A 17,438-nucleotide genomic window follows, 5' to 3' on the forward strand; every position below is an offset into this window, starting at 1 on the left:
TCTTGCTGACATTGAGGGAGAGGTTGATGTCCTGGAACCCCACTGCCAGGTCTCTGACCTCCTCCCAGTAGCCCATTCCTACTACCATCGTGTCGTCAGCAAACTTAATGATGGTGTCAGAGTCATGCATGGCCACGCAGTAGTGGGTGAACAGGGAGTACAGGAGGGGACTAAGCACACACCCTTTAGGATCCTCCCTGTTGATGGTCAGCGTGGCAGATGTGTTGTTGCTTACCCTGACCACCTGTGGGCGGCCCACCAGGAAGTCCAGGATCCAGTTGCAGAGGGAGGTGTTCAGTCCCAGGGTCCAGAGCTTGGTTATGAGCTTGGACTATGGTGTTGAATGCTGAGCTGTAGTCAATGAAAGGTTTTCTTAGATAGATATTCCTTTTTTACAGGTGGGTGAGGTCAGTGTGGAGTGAAATAGAGATGATCTCATCTGGGGATCTGTTGGGGTGGTATACGCATTGGAGTGGGTCCAGGGTGTCTGGGCGGATGGTGTTGATGTGAGCCATGACCAGACTTTCAAAGCATTTCATGTCTATAGATGTGAGTGCTAAGGGGCGATAGGCAGGTTACCTTGGTGTTCTTGGTTATGGAGACTATGGTGGTCCGCTCGAACCAAGTTGTTATGACAGACCGGGTCGGGGATAGGTTGAAAATGTCATTGAGAGACTTGCCAGCTGGTCAACACATGCTCTGAGTACGTGCCCTGGTATTCCGTCTGGCCCGCAACATTGTGAATGTTAACCTGTTTAAAGATCTTACTCACATCAGCTACGGGGAGCGAGATCACACATTCATCCAGAACAGCTGGTGCTCTCATCCATGGTTTAGTGTTGCTTGCTTCGAAGTGAACATAGAAAGCTTTTAGCTTGTCTGTTAGGCTCACATCGCTGGGCAACTCGCGGCTGGGTTTCCTTTTATAATCGGGGATAGTTTGCAAGCCCTGCCACATCCGTCGAGCATGAAAGCTGGTGTAGTATGATTCAATCTTAGTCCTGTATTGATGCTTTTCCTGTTTGATGGCTCGTCGGAGGTTGTAGCGGTATTTCTTACACGCGTCCAGATTAGTGTACCACTCCTTGAAGGCAGCAGATCTAGCCTTTAGCTCAGTGCTGATGTTGCCTGTAATCCATGGTTTTTGGTTGTGGTATGTACGTACGGTCACTGTGGGAACGACGTCATTGATGCGCTTTTAATGAAACCGAGACGCATAGAGATGCCTGACACGCTCAGTCCGCCTCTCCCATTTCACGAGCATACTTACCCACGTGGATAATTGAAAGATGAACGAGGAGAGTTTAATCAAAGAAAACGAACAAAAAATGTTTCCCCTTTTATCTGTGGATTAATTGTCGGAGTAGATACACGTGATTTTGTATGACTCAAAATGGGTTCAAATTCAACAAAGATCCAATTCAACAAAGATCCAGCATTTCAGGTAAAATAACAACCCAATGTTTATCTCCCAGGACAAATTAACTAGCAACAATAAGCTAGATAAATACCCATGAATAATTATTGTGTGTTTCGACCTGTACCCAAATTAATATATTTTGTTCACAGTTGGTTTTGATCGTGTCTGGTGGGGATCGACAAAATCAACATGCGCACGATGACACACACAGATGCACACGCAGATGCACACGCGGGGCCGGTTTGGTCAAGGTGTGATAGCTTATTTCCATTTCCATTTTTTGTTTCTCAGGCTTAATTGGGAGTTTGTGATCTAATGACGCTGCTGACAGTTTTGGTTGACATTTTCACCCTGATTCGTGTCACTTTGGTTGAAAATGCCAGGCCTAACTTAATTAGACGATAAAGGGCTCAAGACAACAAATCCCCACTTAGCAAAAAATCAGGATCCGTCAATATCAAATATGACATTATGAGTGAACTTCTCCCTGTGATCCTGAGAGGGAAGAGAGATGGGGGGATGGCTAGAGGGGACAAGAGAGAGAGAGCGAGGGAGAGAGGGCTAGGAGGGAGCGAGAGACAGGAGAGAGAAATAGGAGAGAAAGAGAGAGAGAAATAAAGAAAGAGAGATAGAGAAAGATAATTACATAGAGAGACCTGTATTAATTTCATAAATTAGGCCTATTGATGCAATTATTGTTTGCTTATCTGAAAGGCCTCCGTTTGTATTAAGCTAAATGACGCCATATAATCCATTGCAGTGCATTTGACAGGCTAAAGATTCTCGCATTTCAGGTCTATTGTGAAGAAAGTCTGACAGCATTTACCTGTATTGTGAGCTAGTGGCATAGTTAGCTAACCTTCTTATAATACACACTGTCTGAGATTTTTTTATTTATCTGGTGACCATTGTTGAGAATTGATAACGATAGCATTATATTTCTGCAGGCGTTTACCTTTGAGAGCCGGGATGTTTGGCTTTGTTGAGCATTTTAAAGAGCTCCAAATAAATAATGAATCTCCAAAAACATATGACCGGGAGACTGGATCAAGTCAGAACACACAGCGAAAGAAAGAAACAGCCCCGTGGTCATTACTTCCTCCTCTCTCCTCTCTCTGAGTATAAAAAAGAAAGCATATTTTTGTCATTGTGTTGTTGTTATGACTGCTGTCTTTGAGGACAGCTCTGCACTTTAGAGAGTTCTGGAACAATTAGTCCTCACTCCACCTTTTAGTTTAAAATTGCTGGCTTGAAATTTGCTGTAAAACTGAACATTTTTCTCTCCGCCCATGGCAAAATATGTAGATTTGCAGCTTTAAAACTGCAAGATTTGTGTGGGAGGAAGTTGAACCTCTTTCTTGATTGACTGACAGCTAATGTCCGTGGCCAAGTGAAATCCAAGACTCAAATGCCCCCAAACACACGCGCATGGTCCATTGGGGTTGCATGTGTGAGAAGGAGAGAGAGAGGGAGCTGTTGCCTTTTTTTTCTCCTCTATGCTACATGCTTCTTCTGCATGTTTTTTTTTATGCATCAATGAAACCTTGGCCTGAAGCGGAACGAGTCTCGTCTCCCCAGCAAACATACACTCTTGCACACATGCTTGAATGAAAATCACACACACACATACACACACGCACACTATCACACACACACACACACCCACACGCACACTATCACACACACACACACACACACACACACACACACACACACACACACACACACACACACACACACACACACACACACACACACACACACACACACACACACACAAACTCAATTACACACACACTCACTTCCTCTGCCCCCTTTGAACCCTCCACTGCCTCCTAAGCCACCTGCCAGCCAGAGACAGTAATGGTGTGTGAGGGGAAATGATCAGTGTCTGTGAGGGGCAGAATGAAAAAATGAAAGAAAGAAAGAAACAGCCCCTGGGTCATTGCTTCATTCTCTCTCCTTCTGGCTGTTGTCTTTGAGAACAGCTCAGCTCTGTAGACATTTCTGGAACACTCAGTCCTCATTCCACCTTTTAGTTTAAAATGGCTGCCGTCGGCTGTGAGAAAGCTGTTGTTGTCGTAAGGCAGGAGATGAGATGACAGGCTCTCACCCCTCTCTTTATTAGTGTAATACTGTCATAGAGGGTCAAATAAGGTGACACAGTCATCTCCTTAAACAGAGCTAGACCATGAATAACACATTTTTACTGCTTAGGCTATATTCTGCCTGCAGCTGTCTACTGGCTAGAGCATGGATTGAATGGGATGGAAATGGGGGGGGGGGGGGGGGGGGGGGTTGCATGGGAGGAGTTTGAAACTCTTTCTTGATTGACTGACAGCTAAGGTCCGTGGCCAAGTGTAATCCAAGACTTGAATGCCCCCAAACACACACACACGTTCAAACACACACACACGTTCAAACACACACACACGTTCAAACACACACACACGTTAAAACACTTATACACAGTTGTGCAGGCCTACTGCTACATACAGTACCCTTGGTTTGAACTACATTCTTTAACCTTGACTAAACATCTGATTTAGGCATCTTCACAGATAATACAAGTGAGCACTTTCTCCCTGGACCCCAAAGCTTGTTGAAACCCCCATTGTTTGTTTTTCTTTCATTATTTTTATCCTCCTGTATTCTCCTGTATTTTTAATTTATGCAATGGAGAGGAAGGAGTCCTTTAGGGTTGCATGTGTGAGTAAGCATGAGAAGGAGAGAGAGATGGAGAGGGAGCTGTTGCCTGTTTTATTCTCCTCTATGCTACATGCTCCTGCATGTTTTTTTTCTGCATCAATGAAACCTTGGCCTGAAGCAGAACGAGTCCAGTCTCCCCAGCAAACACACTCTTGGATACACGGTTGCATGAAAAGCACACACACACACACACACACCCACGCACACACACACACACACACACACACACACACACACACACACACACACACACACACACACACACACACACACACACACACACACACACACACACACACACACACACACACACACACACACACTTCCTCTGCCCTCTTTGAACCCTCCACCGCCTCCTAAGCCACCATCCAGTCAGAGACAGTAATGGTGCGTGAGGGGAAATGGTCAGTGTCTGTGCGAAGCAGTGTCCGTCCCGTGGCTCTGGAGATCACACACACCGCCACCAGGGTCAATAGGCAATTAAACCTGAGTGAGGAGGATAGGCCGTATTACTGAGCAGGAGAACCAGGCAATGTGTGGGTCTGTGCGTGTGTTCAGGCAAGAAAGCAGGCAGGCCACAACCGCCCCAAGGGGTGTTAACTCTAATCTGTGGAGGCGCTAGCCAAGCTAATCGCTAATCTGGCTGGTGGAAAAGATGCAACTAGCAGAGTGGCTGAAGCTGGTTCAGACCAGGCACCAAGGACGAGGGGGCAGCTCTCTACTCTCACTGTATAGGCTAAGTGACCAGTGATTAATAATTAGAATTGATTTGACAGACTGGGGAGTTTTGTTATAGAACATAGAAGACAAGTAGTGCTAACAAAATGTCTAGCCAAGGTATATTATATTATTAACCCATTGCATTGATTTTCCCAAGGATAGATTAACATACATGAATGTATCTTCCTTAAATTAACATTATTTTCCAGGGTTGCAAAATTCCGGTAACTTTCCCAAAATTCCCAGTTTATCCAAAAATTGGGGATAGAGGATTCCAGATGTCCTATTTGTTCCCTCCTGATTTCGGGAATCAGGATTTATGGAATACCTGGAAATTTTGGGAAAGTTACTGAAATTGTACAACCCTATTCTTTTCCAAGATTAGATGGTAGGAATGTGAATGGGGTGAGTCAGAATAATAGCTCTTTGGAACTCATCCTCTGTTCTCACATTCTTCTAGATATTCTCTATTTCTACCTCCTTACACCCTGAAGTGCACATATATATCCATCAGAAATCTCTGACACCTCTCAGGTGCTTCCAGTCTTACAGTTTGGCTCTTTCAGAAACAAGATAACAGGTATAAGATATACATACAAAGGGGCACTGCCAAAGTGAACAAGAATGAGATAATGTACTTATTATCAGCTAGAGAAAGTGTGTAAAAGAGCAACAATCTCTCTGACAGAACTCAGCCATGTAGTTTAAGCTGCTATGGGGAAACGAATGGAGGGTGGTTTCTCTCTTTTGGCTGGATGTGTTTGGTATATTATTTACAAGATAAGATTCATGGTCTCCCTGTTGCATTTTAAACCTTGTTGCTACCATGCTGCCTCTGGGTTAGAGCTAACTGTAGGGACATTCAGAGAGAGAGAAGGAGGCAAAAAGGAGAGACAGAGGGAGAACGCAAGAGGAGAGAGGGAGAGAGAGACAGGGGTAGACAAAGAGATAGGTAGAGGTGGAGAGAGATATAATGAGAGAGAGGGGAGGGAAGAGAGAGGGAGGGACAGAGAGAGAGCAAGAGTATGTGAAAACAAAAGCCTCTCTCCATCGTGTTCTAATACCTATCATCACTCAGGGCCTCCACTCAACTTGCACTTTTCTCCTTCATTTTAGAGAGGGGGTGAGGGAGTGCTGAGGAGAATGGGAGAGAGAGGTAGTTATGACACAAAGGAGAATTTACTGAGATGGGTTTGCAACTACTGTGTTGCATCTCCTGTTGTTGTGTTTGATTGTCTCTGTCTGGACCCAAAGGTCTTTACTACCTTTCCTACTGACAGAGGGAGAAAGGCACCATGAAAAGTAAATAATCCTGGCAATATGACTACTAGAGATTTTAGCAGAAAATATTTTCCTTGCCCTTGAGTTTGAGTGTCTAAATTGCCAGGATGGTCATAGTAAACATTATGTTCATGGTGTGTGTGTGTGTGTCACAGTCACGGTCAGCCCACTAACACCACACCATAGAACATTTACATCTATAAAGGGCAGAAACAAACCACATGGGAACAGAACCCAGTAAATAACACAAGACAAATCAGTCCTATAGATGAACAGCATGGAAAACTACAACTTTCTGGCACTCACATATCCTCACAATATGGAAGGCTACAAGACAAGCAACATGTTTTACAAGATGCTGGCCTCATCTGCTCTGCTCCCCTGTTACTCCGCCCATTCAAACTAACCTCATTTTGATGAGGATGATGATGAAGAGAAGATGAGGATGATGATGAAGAGGAGATCAATAATCATAAATTGCTGGTTGATGAGAAAAAACATTGTTAATCCGTATGGATTCTCTCAGCATATTGCTCTTGGTTGATGTGATAGGGACACTACTCTCCCACATGCTCTTGAATTAACTATGACTTGCCCCGCAGCCAACTTTTCTAGGACTACACCCGTTCATGCTTGATAAGCGTGCACCCCTTTTTCCCCCGGGTTCGTTTGAATATCGTTATATTTTACATTTGTGTGACTGTCCATGTTTTGGGGTTCTTGTGGACCACAGGAGGAGAAGCTGCTGCTGCTGAAAAAGCTAATAGGGATCAAAATAAACAAATTAACAATTGGTTGCACGCCTGCTTGGCTATGGTTTTGCCCAGGGAGCGGTTCAAGGTATTTCCACCTCTTTCTGACAGTGTTCTGTAAACTGATGGCAAGAGTGTCCGTTTTGGATTGAGTTGATTTTGATTAGGATTTCTTGTTAGAAATTCATTTTTGTTTGTTTGTTTTGGTAAGTCATATTTGCCTATTTTGCTGTAATAATAAGGCTTTTAATTCCTACCACTGCTACCACGATTCTTTGGTGGGTGTGGGTCGTTCATTGGTGTGGAACAGTAACTGCATCCAAGAATTGCTTGTGACCACTTTAATTAACACAAACAGCACCTTCACTAGTAATCATTCCGAGTGTTTCTCCATTCAGATGAGTTTTTCACGGAGCAAGCACATTTCCCATTTTGTTCACCCACTGCTTGTGATGACTCGATCCCCTGCAGAAAAGAGTTGTTAGGATGTCCCGGGAACATCAGGAGGTTGTATTATGGTCCCCTGGACATTCTTGGGACGTTCCCTGTTTGCTAGATACAGTTGAAGTCGGAAGTTTACATACACCTTAGCCAAATACATTTAAACTCAGTTTTTCACAATTCCTGACATTTAATCAGAGTAAAAATTCAGTTAGGATCACCACTTTATTTTAAGAATGTGAAATGTCAGAATAATAGCAGAGAGAGAATGATTTATTTAAACTTGTATTTCTTTCATCACATTCCCAGTGGGTCAGAAGTTTACATACACTCAATTAGTATTTGGTAGCATTGCCTTTAAAATGTTTAACTTGGGTCAAACTTTCGGGTAGCTTTCCACAAGCTTCCCACAATAAGTTGGGTGAATTTTGGCCCATTCCTCCTGACAGAGTTGGTGTAACTGAGTCAGGATTGTATGCCTTCTTGCTCACACACGCTTTTTCAGTTCTGCCCACACATTTTCTATGGGATTGAGGTCAGGACTTTGTGATGGCCACTCCAATACCTTGACTTTGTTGTCCTTAAGCCATTTTGCCACAACTTTGGAATTATGCTTGGGGTCATAATTATGCTTGGGGTTGGGGTCTTGGTCACCCCCACAACATGATGCTGCCACCCCCATGCTTCATGGTTGGGCTGGTGTTCTTCGGCTTGCAAGCCTCCCCCTTTTTCCTCCTAAGATACCGGTGGTCATTATGACCAAGCAGTTCTATTTTTGTTTAATCAGACCAGAGGACATTTCTCCAAAAAGTATGATCTTTGTCCCTATGTGCAGTTGCAAACCATAGTCTGCCGATTTTATGGCGTTTTTGGAGCAGTGGCTTCTTCCTTGCTGAGTGGCCTTCCAGGTTATGTCGATATCGGACTCATTTTACTGTGGATATAGAGACTTTTGTACCTGTTTCCTCCAGCATCTTTAGAAGGTCCTTTGCTGTTGTTCTGGGATTGATTTGCACTTTTGCACCAAAGTACGTTCATCTCTAGGAGACAGAACGTGTCTTCTTCCTGAGCAGTATGACGACTGCGTGGTCCCATGGTGTTTATACTTGCGTACTATTGTTTCTACAGATGAACGTGGCGTTTGGAAATTTCTCCCAAGGATGAACCAGACTTGTGGAGGTCTAAAAAAATGTTTTTTTCTGAGATGTTGGCTGATTTCTTTTGATTTTCCCATGATGTCAAGCAAAGAGGCAGTGAGTTTGAAGGTAGGCCTTGAAATACATCCACAGGTACTCCTCCAATTGACTCAAATGATGTCAATTAGCCTATCAGAAGCTTCTAAAGCCATGACATCATTTTCTGGAATATTCCAAGCTGTTTAAAGGCATAGTTAACTTAGTGTATGTAAACTTATGACCCACTGGAATTGTGATACAATGAATTATAAGTGAAATAATCTGTCTGTAAACAATTGTTGGAAAAAGGACTTGTGTCATGCACAAAGTAGATGTTCTAACCGACTTGCCAAAACTATAGTTTGTTAACAAGAAATGTGTGGAGTGGTTGAAAAACGAGTTTTAATGACTCCAACCTAAGTGTATGTAAACTTCTGACTTCAACTGTATTAAGATATCTTGTTTTGTTTTTCATGCTGAAAGGTCTCTTTTATACAAAGCCTCACTCTATTTCTTCACACATCGCTTAGCTTGATATAATTAATTACATTTCATTCATAGAGCTACAGTGGGTGGAGGATAATGTCATTTTCACTCGGCCTTAGATTTAGGGATATTGCATTATGAGAGAGAATCGTCCTCACTTTCTTAGCTTTTAATTAAGTATGCAGATTCCATAGAGTTTTTATTCCATGTCAATCAAGATTTAATGGATTATTTTTATTAGTTTATGAAAAAAATGCCTTTTCGAAGGGAAGAGCGTGTGCATTATTCATTGGTGAGACCAGAAGAATGTATGACTGAGAGAAGAGAACTTAATGGTGTTCTTGACTTCGATACATGATTTGTGCACTTTTCACTGTGACTCATCTTACTACTGGAAAGATACAGCAGGTAGGAAGTGTATCGCTGCTGACCCCAGGCCAGCCCCGACCTCCAAACGTTGAGCTCTAACCCCTGTGTGACCTGTGTCTGGTGTTCTATAGCCTTGACCTCTAACCCCTGGTCTTTGTCTGTATTCTACAGGTGATCCAGCGCAGGGAAGATGGCTCGGTAAACTTCTTCAGAGGATGGGACTCCTACCGTGAGGGATTTGGCAAGATCACTGGAGAACACTGGCTAGGTAAGTGTGTGTGTCTGATTTGTGAGTGAACGATCAAGAAGTACCTTGGCACAGTTCTTGGTTCCAGGACCATTGCAGAGTATGGGATAGTGGTTTGAGTGCTGGTATAATATGAAAGTAGTGTGGTTGGTCGGGGTGGGTGGGTGGGTGGGGGTATTATGCGAACGACTAGCAACTTAAATGTTGCGAATTCGAATCTCATCATGGACAACTTTAGCATTTTAGCTAATTAGCAACTTTTCAACTTCTTACTACTTTTTAGCTACTTTGCAACTACTTAGCATGTGAGCTAACACTTCCACTAACACTAACCTTAAACATTTTAGCTAACCCTTTCTCCAACCCTAAACTTAAACCTAACCTTAACCCTAACCCATAACCTTAACCCCTAGCCTAGCTAGTGTTAGCCAGCTAACTAACCTTAGCAACCTAGCCACCTAGCTAAAATGTCTTACATATTGTACGTTTTGCAAATTCATAACATATTGTAGTTTTGCAAATTCGTAACATATAATACGAAATGTAATTCATAACATATCATACAAAATGGGTGATGGACACCCACAAATGAATATATGCCATTCGAAATGTAACATATCATACTAAATGGCGCATCACGGATTTACATAAAGAATAATACGAAATGCTCAGAGACCAGGTTGTAAATGTGGAGAGGAAATCGGTTTTGAGGCAGCGCCCCGATTACTCATCTAACTACATTTAACCATAAATACAGCAGGTCATTGTGAGAGGAGTACTCTTCCTCTTCCTCCTTCAGAGGGGTAGTTGACTGCTTAGCCACCATCACCCCTCGGGCCAAACATGAACTATAAAATGTTGTACAGGCTGGACAGTGCTTTACTAGCTGCTCCTCTTTCTCTCTCATTCTCTCTCCTTCTCTCTCACACTCCCTCTCTCTATCAATCTCTTTCACTCCCGCCCACTCTCTCTATCACTCTCACTCACTCTCTCTCAATTAAATTTTAGGGCTTTGTTGGCATGGGAAACATATGTTAACATTGCCAAAGCAAGTGAACTAGATAATAAATAAAAGTGAAATAAACAATAAATAAACAGTAGATATTACACTCACAAAAGTTCCAAAATAATATAGACATTTCAAATGTCATATTATGTGCAAATAGCTAAAGTACAAAAGGGAAAATAAATAAACAAAAATATGGGTTGTATTTAGAATAGTGTTTGTTCTTCGCTGGTTTCCCTTTTCTTGTGGCAACAGGTTTTTCTTGTGGCAATCTTGCTGCAGTGATGGCACCCAGTAGATATGGGAGTTTATCAAAATTGGGTTTGATTTCAAATTCTTTGTGGATCTGTGTAATCTGATGGAAATATGTGTCTCTAATATGGCCATATATTTGGCAGGATGTTAGGAAGTGCAGCTCAGTTTCCACCTCATTTTGTGGGCAGTGTGCACATGGCCTTGAGAGCCAGGTCTGCCTACGGCGGCCTTTCTCAATAGCAAGGCTATGCTCACTGAGTCTGTACATAGTCAAAACGTTGCTTAAGTTTGGGCCAGTCACAGTGGTCAGGTATTCTGCCGCTGTGTACTCTCTGTTAAAAGGCCAAATATAATTATTGGTTGGTGAGCAGACCCAAGACCTCACAACTTTAAAGGGCAATGGGTTCTATAACTGATTCAAGTATTTTTAGCCATATCCTAATTGTTATGTCAAATTTGATGTTCCTTTTGATGGCATAGAAGGCCCTTCTTGCCTTGTTTCTCAGATCATTCACAGCTTTGTGGAAGTTACCTGTGGCACTGATGTTTAGGCCGAGGTATGTGTATGTGTTTGTGTGCTCTAGGGCAATGGTGTCTAGATGGAATTTGTATTCGTGGTCCTGGGAACTGGACCTTTTTACATCCATTTACATCCATGATTTATATATCAATGAATTAGCGAGGGCACTAGAACAGTCTGTGCAGTTTTGGCAGCCAAATATGTGTCCTCCTGCCACAACCTGAGGGTCAGCCAGTGAAAACTGCAAAGTAATGTCGATAATATTTCCCATCTTGTTTTGTTTTGTCTTTCATACCATGTCATGTGTCTTCTCAGTCATGTTGACACTGGTCTACTACCATTGCTTTAATGTATTGTTGTTCTGATTAATATTGTTGTTGTAGTTGTTGTTAATGGTAATCCCATGTCCACTACTACTATTATTATTGCTGTTGGTCCCACCATTTATTTATATATAAATATATATATATATTTTATATATATATATATATATAAATATATATATTTTTTTTTTTGATATGTATACTTTGACAATGTAAGAGAGAGAGAGACGGCCAGTGGAAGAGAAAAAAGAGAGAGAGGCAGGGGGCAGTGGAAGAGAAAGAGAGCGAGATAGAGAAAAAGAGAGACAGCGAGAAAGAGAGAGAGGGGGAGAGAGAGAGGGAGAGGGAGCGAGACGGCCAGTGGAAGAGAAAAAAGAGAGAGAGAGAGAGTGCGCAGTGGGAGAGAGAGCAGTGAGAGAGAGAGAAAGAGAGAGAGCAGTGGGAGAGAGAGAGAGCGCAGTGGGAGAGAGAGCAGTGAGAGAGAGAGAAAGAGAGAGAGCAGTGGGAGAGAGAGAGAGAGAGAGCAGTGGGAGAGAGAGAGAGAGAAAGAGAGAGCAGTGGGAGAGAGAGAGAGAGAAAGAGAGAGCAGTGGGAGAGAGCAGTGGGAGAGAGAGAGAGAGAGCAGTGGGAGAGCGAGAGAGAGAGGGCAGTGGGAGAGCGAGATCATTGGGCAGTGGGAGAGCGACAGCAGTGGGCAGTGGGAGAGAGAGAGCAGAGGGCAGTGAGAGAGAGGGCAGTGGGAGAGAGAGGGCAGTGGGAGAGAGAGGGCAGTGGGAGAGAGAGAGCAGAGAGAGAGAGAGCAGTGGGAGAGAGCAGTGGGGAGTGGGAGAGAGAGAGAGAGAGAGGGCAGTGGGAGAGAGAGGGCAGTGGGAGAGAGAGGGCAGTGGGAGAGAGAGGGCAGTGGGAGAGAGGGCAGTGGGAGAGAGAGGGCATTGGGAGAGAGAGGGCAGTGGGAGAGAGGGCAGTGGGAGAGAGGGCAGTGGGAAAGAGGGCAGTGGGAGAGAGAGCGAGTAGTGGGAGAGAGAGCGAGTAGTGGGAGAGAGAGCGAGCAGTGGGAGAGCGAGCAGTGGGAGAGAGGGCAGTGGGAGAGAGGGCAGTGGGAGAGAGAGCGAGCAGTGGGAGAGAGAGCGAGCAGTGGGAGAGAGAGGGCAGTGGGAGAGAGAGCGAGCAGTGGGAGAGAGAGGGCAGTGGGAGAGAGAGCGAGCAGTGGGAGAGAGGGCAGTGGGAGAGCGGGCAGTGGGAGAGAGGGCAGTGGGAGAGAGGGCAGTGGGAGAGAGAGCGAGCAGTGGGAGAGAGAGGGCAGTGGGAGAGAGAGCGAGCAGTGGGAGAGAGAGGGCAGTGGGAGAGCGAGCAGTGGGAGAGAGAGGGCAGTGGGAGAGAGGGCAGTGGGAGAGAGAGCGAGCAGTGGGAGAGAGGGCAGTGGGAGAGAGAGCGAGCAGTGGGAGAAAGGGCAGTGGGAGAGAGAGCGAGCAGTGGGAGAGAGAGCGAGCAGTGGGAGAAAGGGCAGTGGGAGAGAGAGCGAGCAGTGGGAGAGAGAGGGCAGTGGGAGAGAGAGGGCAGTGGGAGAGAGAGAGCAGAGGGCAGTGGGAGAGAGGGCAGTGGGAGAGAGAGGGCAGTGGGAGAGAGAGTGAGCAGTGGGAGAGAGAGCGAGCAGTGGGAGAGAGGGCAGTGGGAGAGAGGGCAGTGGGAGAGAGGGCAGTGGGAGAGAGAGAGCAGTGGGCAGTGGGAGAGAGAGAGAGAGAGAGAGCAGTGGGAGAGAGAGAGCAGTGGGAGAGAGAGGGCAGTGGGAGAGAGAGAGCAGTGGTCAGTGGGAGAGAGAGGGCAGTGGGAGAGAGAGGGCAGTGGGAGAGAGAGAGCAGTGGGAGAGAGAGTGAGAGGGCAGTGGGAGAGAGAGAGACAGAGAGGGCAGTGGGAGAGAGAGAGACAGGGAGGTTAGTGGGAGAGAGAGAGACAGGGAGAGAGAGAGACAGGGAGAGAGAGAGAGAGACTACAACGAAAAATGTTGAGTTAAGTGAGAAAAAGGGCAAGTTGCCTGTGTGTCTTCAACTCCTACAGTATTTAATATACCTGTAAACTAAAACTAGCATCTTTTAAAAAGAGGCACTGCCAGCCTACAGACCACTAGTTGACTACCACATCAGGACTATCACATTAAAGACAGGTAAAGAGAAGGACAGGACCAGCAGGAGAGGGGAGGGCCTGCTGGCTATAAGAGGTTATCAATGTTTCCTCGACCCGCTGTGCACAGAGTGCTCTCTCTCTATCTCTCCCTCTCTTCCCCATCCCTCCATCCTCCTCGCCCGCTCTTCTTGTGGTTTTTGGAGAGCTCTTCAATCTCAGGGTTCTGACAAAGACAGACAGGCCTGCCATTGCAAATCGCTCATATTTGAATAATCGCCACCACCTAACACACACACACACACACACACACACACACACACACACACACACACACACACACACACACACACACACACACACACACACACACACACACACACACACACACACACACACACACACACACACATCCTGTAATCACATGTACTTACACCACTCAGGGGGTCTAACAGCTCAATTATGGTGCTCCAAATTTCCCCCACTCATCACATGGCGAGTGGCATGTAAAGCCATAAACACAGCAATCCGCGCCGTGGTTATATTTTTAGTTGCAGCGAGGGACAACCAGGGAGAGGGGGAAAATCAAGTGATTGGGGCGAAAACACTGCTATTCTTCCTGTGTTCCCTCTGCAGTCATTAGTTTATTTTTAACGAGGCGCAGCATAAGATGGGTTGACCTAGTGCAGGCGGAAGTGGATACAAGAACAGCGGTCTTACCACTACACGGGCAGACTACAGTACACACTACTACTGGGCAATTCCGCGGTAACAAAACATGTATTTTTGATCAAAATTTCTTTTTGGCAGAAATGCCTTCTGGAACTTTCATGTGCCTTAATAACGAACGTAAGCCATCTGTAAATATGAATACAATTGCTAAATTTCGAGCCTAGTTGGTTTATCCACGGAAAAAACAGGAACCTTCCCACTAGCCATGATTGGCTGAGATAATGGATGGGCTGGACATGCTGAGAGAGGATTTCGGATTGGTTTGCCATGTAGCCAACTTCTGTCTATAACATGAGCTGGTTAGTATGTGTAGGTAATCCTATATAACGCTGCTTTTTTGAAAGATATCACATAGTAGAACTGCAAAAGTGTTGCTCTCCACTTTCTGGAGGACCAAGTTTTGAAATCAGTGGAATTAGAGTATGATAGCTAAGGAGATGGATAACATTCTGACATTTGCTTGCAAATATAGGAAGGGATAAAAGGCAAGACATGGAAAATGAAACTATAACTAACTGGCTGTCAGAGTCTATCTAAAAGATAGCGAAGGAGTCAGGCACAGGACACAGGTAAGAGTAACAATCACTGATTTACTCAATCCAAAACGTAACAAAATCCCGTTCCAAACAAGGACAAAACAGGACTCAAAATACAACACACCGGAATACACGAAAGACAATCACACACAAAACAAAAAGGGAAACCAGAGGGTTAAATAAGGAACATAATTATGAGATGGGAACCAGGTGTGTAAACAGACAAAACAAAAGGAAAAATGAAACATGGATCGGTGGCGGCTAGAAAGCCGGTGACGTCGACCGCCGAACACCGCCCGAACAAGGAGAGGGAACAACTTCAGGGGAAGTCGTGACACTGGCATCCTCACCATTACATCAGTACTACAACTACCATCATCATTACTACTACTACTACTACTACTACTACTACTACCACCACAATCATGAGACTGCTGTCATTGCCATCACCCCTACTACCCATACCACTAATATTTGGAACAATAATCACAATAATAGTAATAACAATAATAGTAATAACAATAACACTAATAATAACTAAGTTACTGTTTACTATGCAGATGTTATTATTCAGTGTCCCTCAGGCTATGGCAGGCAAATACATATTTGGCTGCAAGACGAGCCATTGCTCCTTTACCCATTAGTATTTTTTGTTTTTCCTCTGGGTTTAATAAGTTAACATTTTGAATAACTGTAGTAATTGCTGTGAATATTTCTCACAGTAAAGGAGAAACTGCATCTCTGTTTCTACCTCCCCGGTTGTGCAGTGACCACATACACAGACAACGGTTTCAATGGGGATAGCAGAGCTGACTACACTGAATGTGCTAGTGGCAGACTCCAGTAAGCAGGCAGGCTGGCTAACAGCCTGCTGCCTGGCCTGCACACTATCACATTGTGGAGCTAGAGGAGTTAGAGCCCTGTTGATTGATAAGATGAGAGCACCCCTCCAGCTAGGATGAAGTCCATCACTCCTCAGTAGGCCAGGCTTGGTCCTGTTTGAGGGTGTGTCCCAGAAAGACGGCCAATTATCTTCAAATTCTATCTTTTGGGAGGGGCAGAAAACAGTTTTCAACCAGCGATTGAGTTGTGAGATTGCTGTAGAGCTCATCACTCCCCCTAACTGGGAGGGGGCAATTATTTTTAAGTCTAATATTGCGGGTAATGGAGTCGCCAATGACTAGAGTTTTCAATTTGTCAGAACTAATGGTGGGAGGCTTCGGTGGCTCAGACCCCGTAACGGGTGGAGGAGAGACCAGAGAAGGCTCGGCCTCTGACTCCGACTCGTTGCTTAATGGGGAGAACCGGTTGAAAGTTTCTGTCGGCTGAATGAGCAACACCGGTTGAGCATGCCGACAGCTTTTCTTTCCAGAAGCATTGAGAAAGTTGTCCGGCTGTGTGGACTGTGCGGGTGGATTTATATTACTATCTGTACTTACTGGTGGCACAGACGCTGTTTCATCCTTTCCTACACTTAAATTGCTCTTGCCTAACCATTGCATCTGAAGCTGGGCTTGCAGCACAGATATCCTAACCAAAAGGCGATAGTTTTTCTGTATATTATGAGTACAGTGACTGCAATTAGATGGCATAGTGTTAATGTTACTACTTAGCTTCGGCTGGTGGAGGTCCTGTATAACCATGTACAAATAAAGCGTCTGGGGTGAAAAAGTTGAATGAGAAAAGTAGAGCGAGGAAAAATAAATAACAAAAAAAGAACCAAGACGTTGGTAAATGTGTTAAATGAAGATTGATTAAACGTGCTCAAATGGAAGTGACGAGCACTCGAGCAATCCAAGGAGGGGTGTCCAAATATGTGATGGTTACCTCTCTCATCAGTGTAGTCAGGCTCAGAACCTGTTCTCGCATTGAAATCTCCACAAAGAAGCACTTTACCCTCTGCTTGAAATGTAATGATTTCTGTATGGGAATTGTCAAAAAACAGATCATTATAATATGATGAATCTGAAGGAGGAGCATAAGCTGCACATATGCATACATCATTGTCACTATAGATTGTACCTTTGTTCAGTTTTAGCCAAATGTGGTTAGTTCCTTTTTTCATTTCATTCAGTGCTAAATCCTGCTTATGCCAAATGTCCCGGCCCCGTTTAACATTTTTATGTTTGATTGATGGTGGTAAACTTTCCCGATAGCCTGAGGGACAGGAATGTCTGAATGTCTCAATGACTCCATGTTTCCAGTAGGATTATGATGTCCTGTCCCTTGATGTTTTTTTAGAAATTACGGATTTGTTGTTTTAGAAGCAACATGTGAAGAGTATAGTGAGTGAGTGAGTGAGTGAGTGAGTGAGTGACTATGAGTGAGTGAATTAAAGGCTCTGTCTC

General features: G+C 44.4%; 1 protein-coding gene across 1 annotated transcript in view; it reads left to right on the forward strand.

Moving 5' to 3' along the window:
• The window catches only part of LOC120026338 (fibrinogen C domain-containing protein 1-like), a 197,745-nt gene that overhangs the window by 109,716 nt on the left and 70,591 nt on the right, over positions 1–17,438 (forward strand). The window contains exon 5 of the mRNA XM_038971180.1: positions 9,525–9,621. Within this exon, the coding sequence (XP_038827108.1) occupies positions 9,525–9,621 (97 nt within the window). The remainder of the gene's footprint in view (positions 1–9,524; positions 9,622–17,438) is intronic.

The sequence above is a fragment of the Salvelinus namaycush genome, chromosome 31 (genome assembly GCF_016432855.1).
Source record: "Salvelinus namaycush isolate Seneca chromosome 31, SaNama_1.0, whole genome shotgun sequence".
Lineage (NCBI taxonomy): Eukaryota > Metazoa > Chordata > Actinopteri > Salmoniformes > Salmonidae > Salvelinus > Salvelinus namaycush.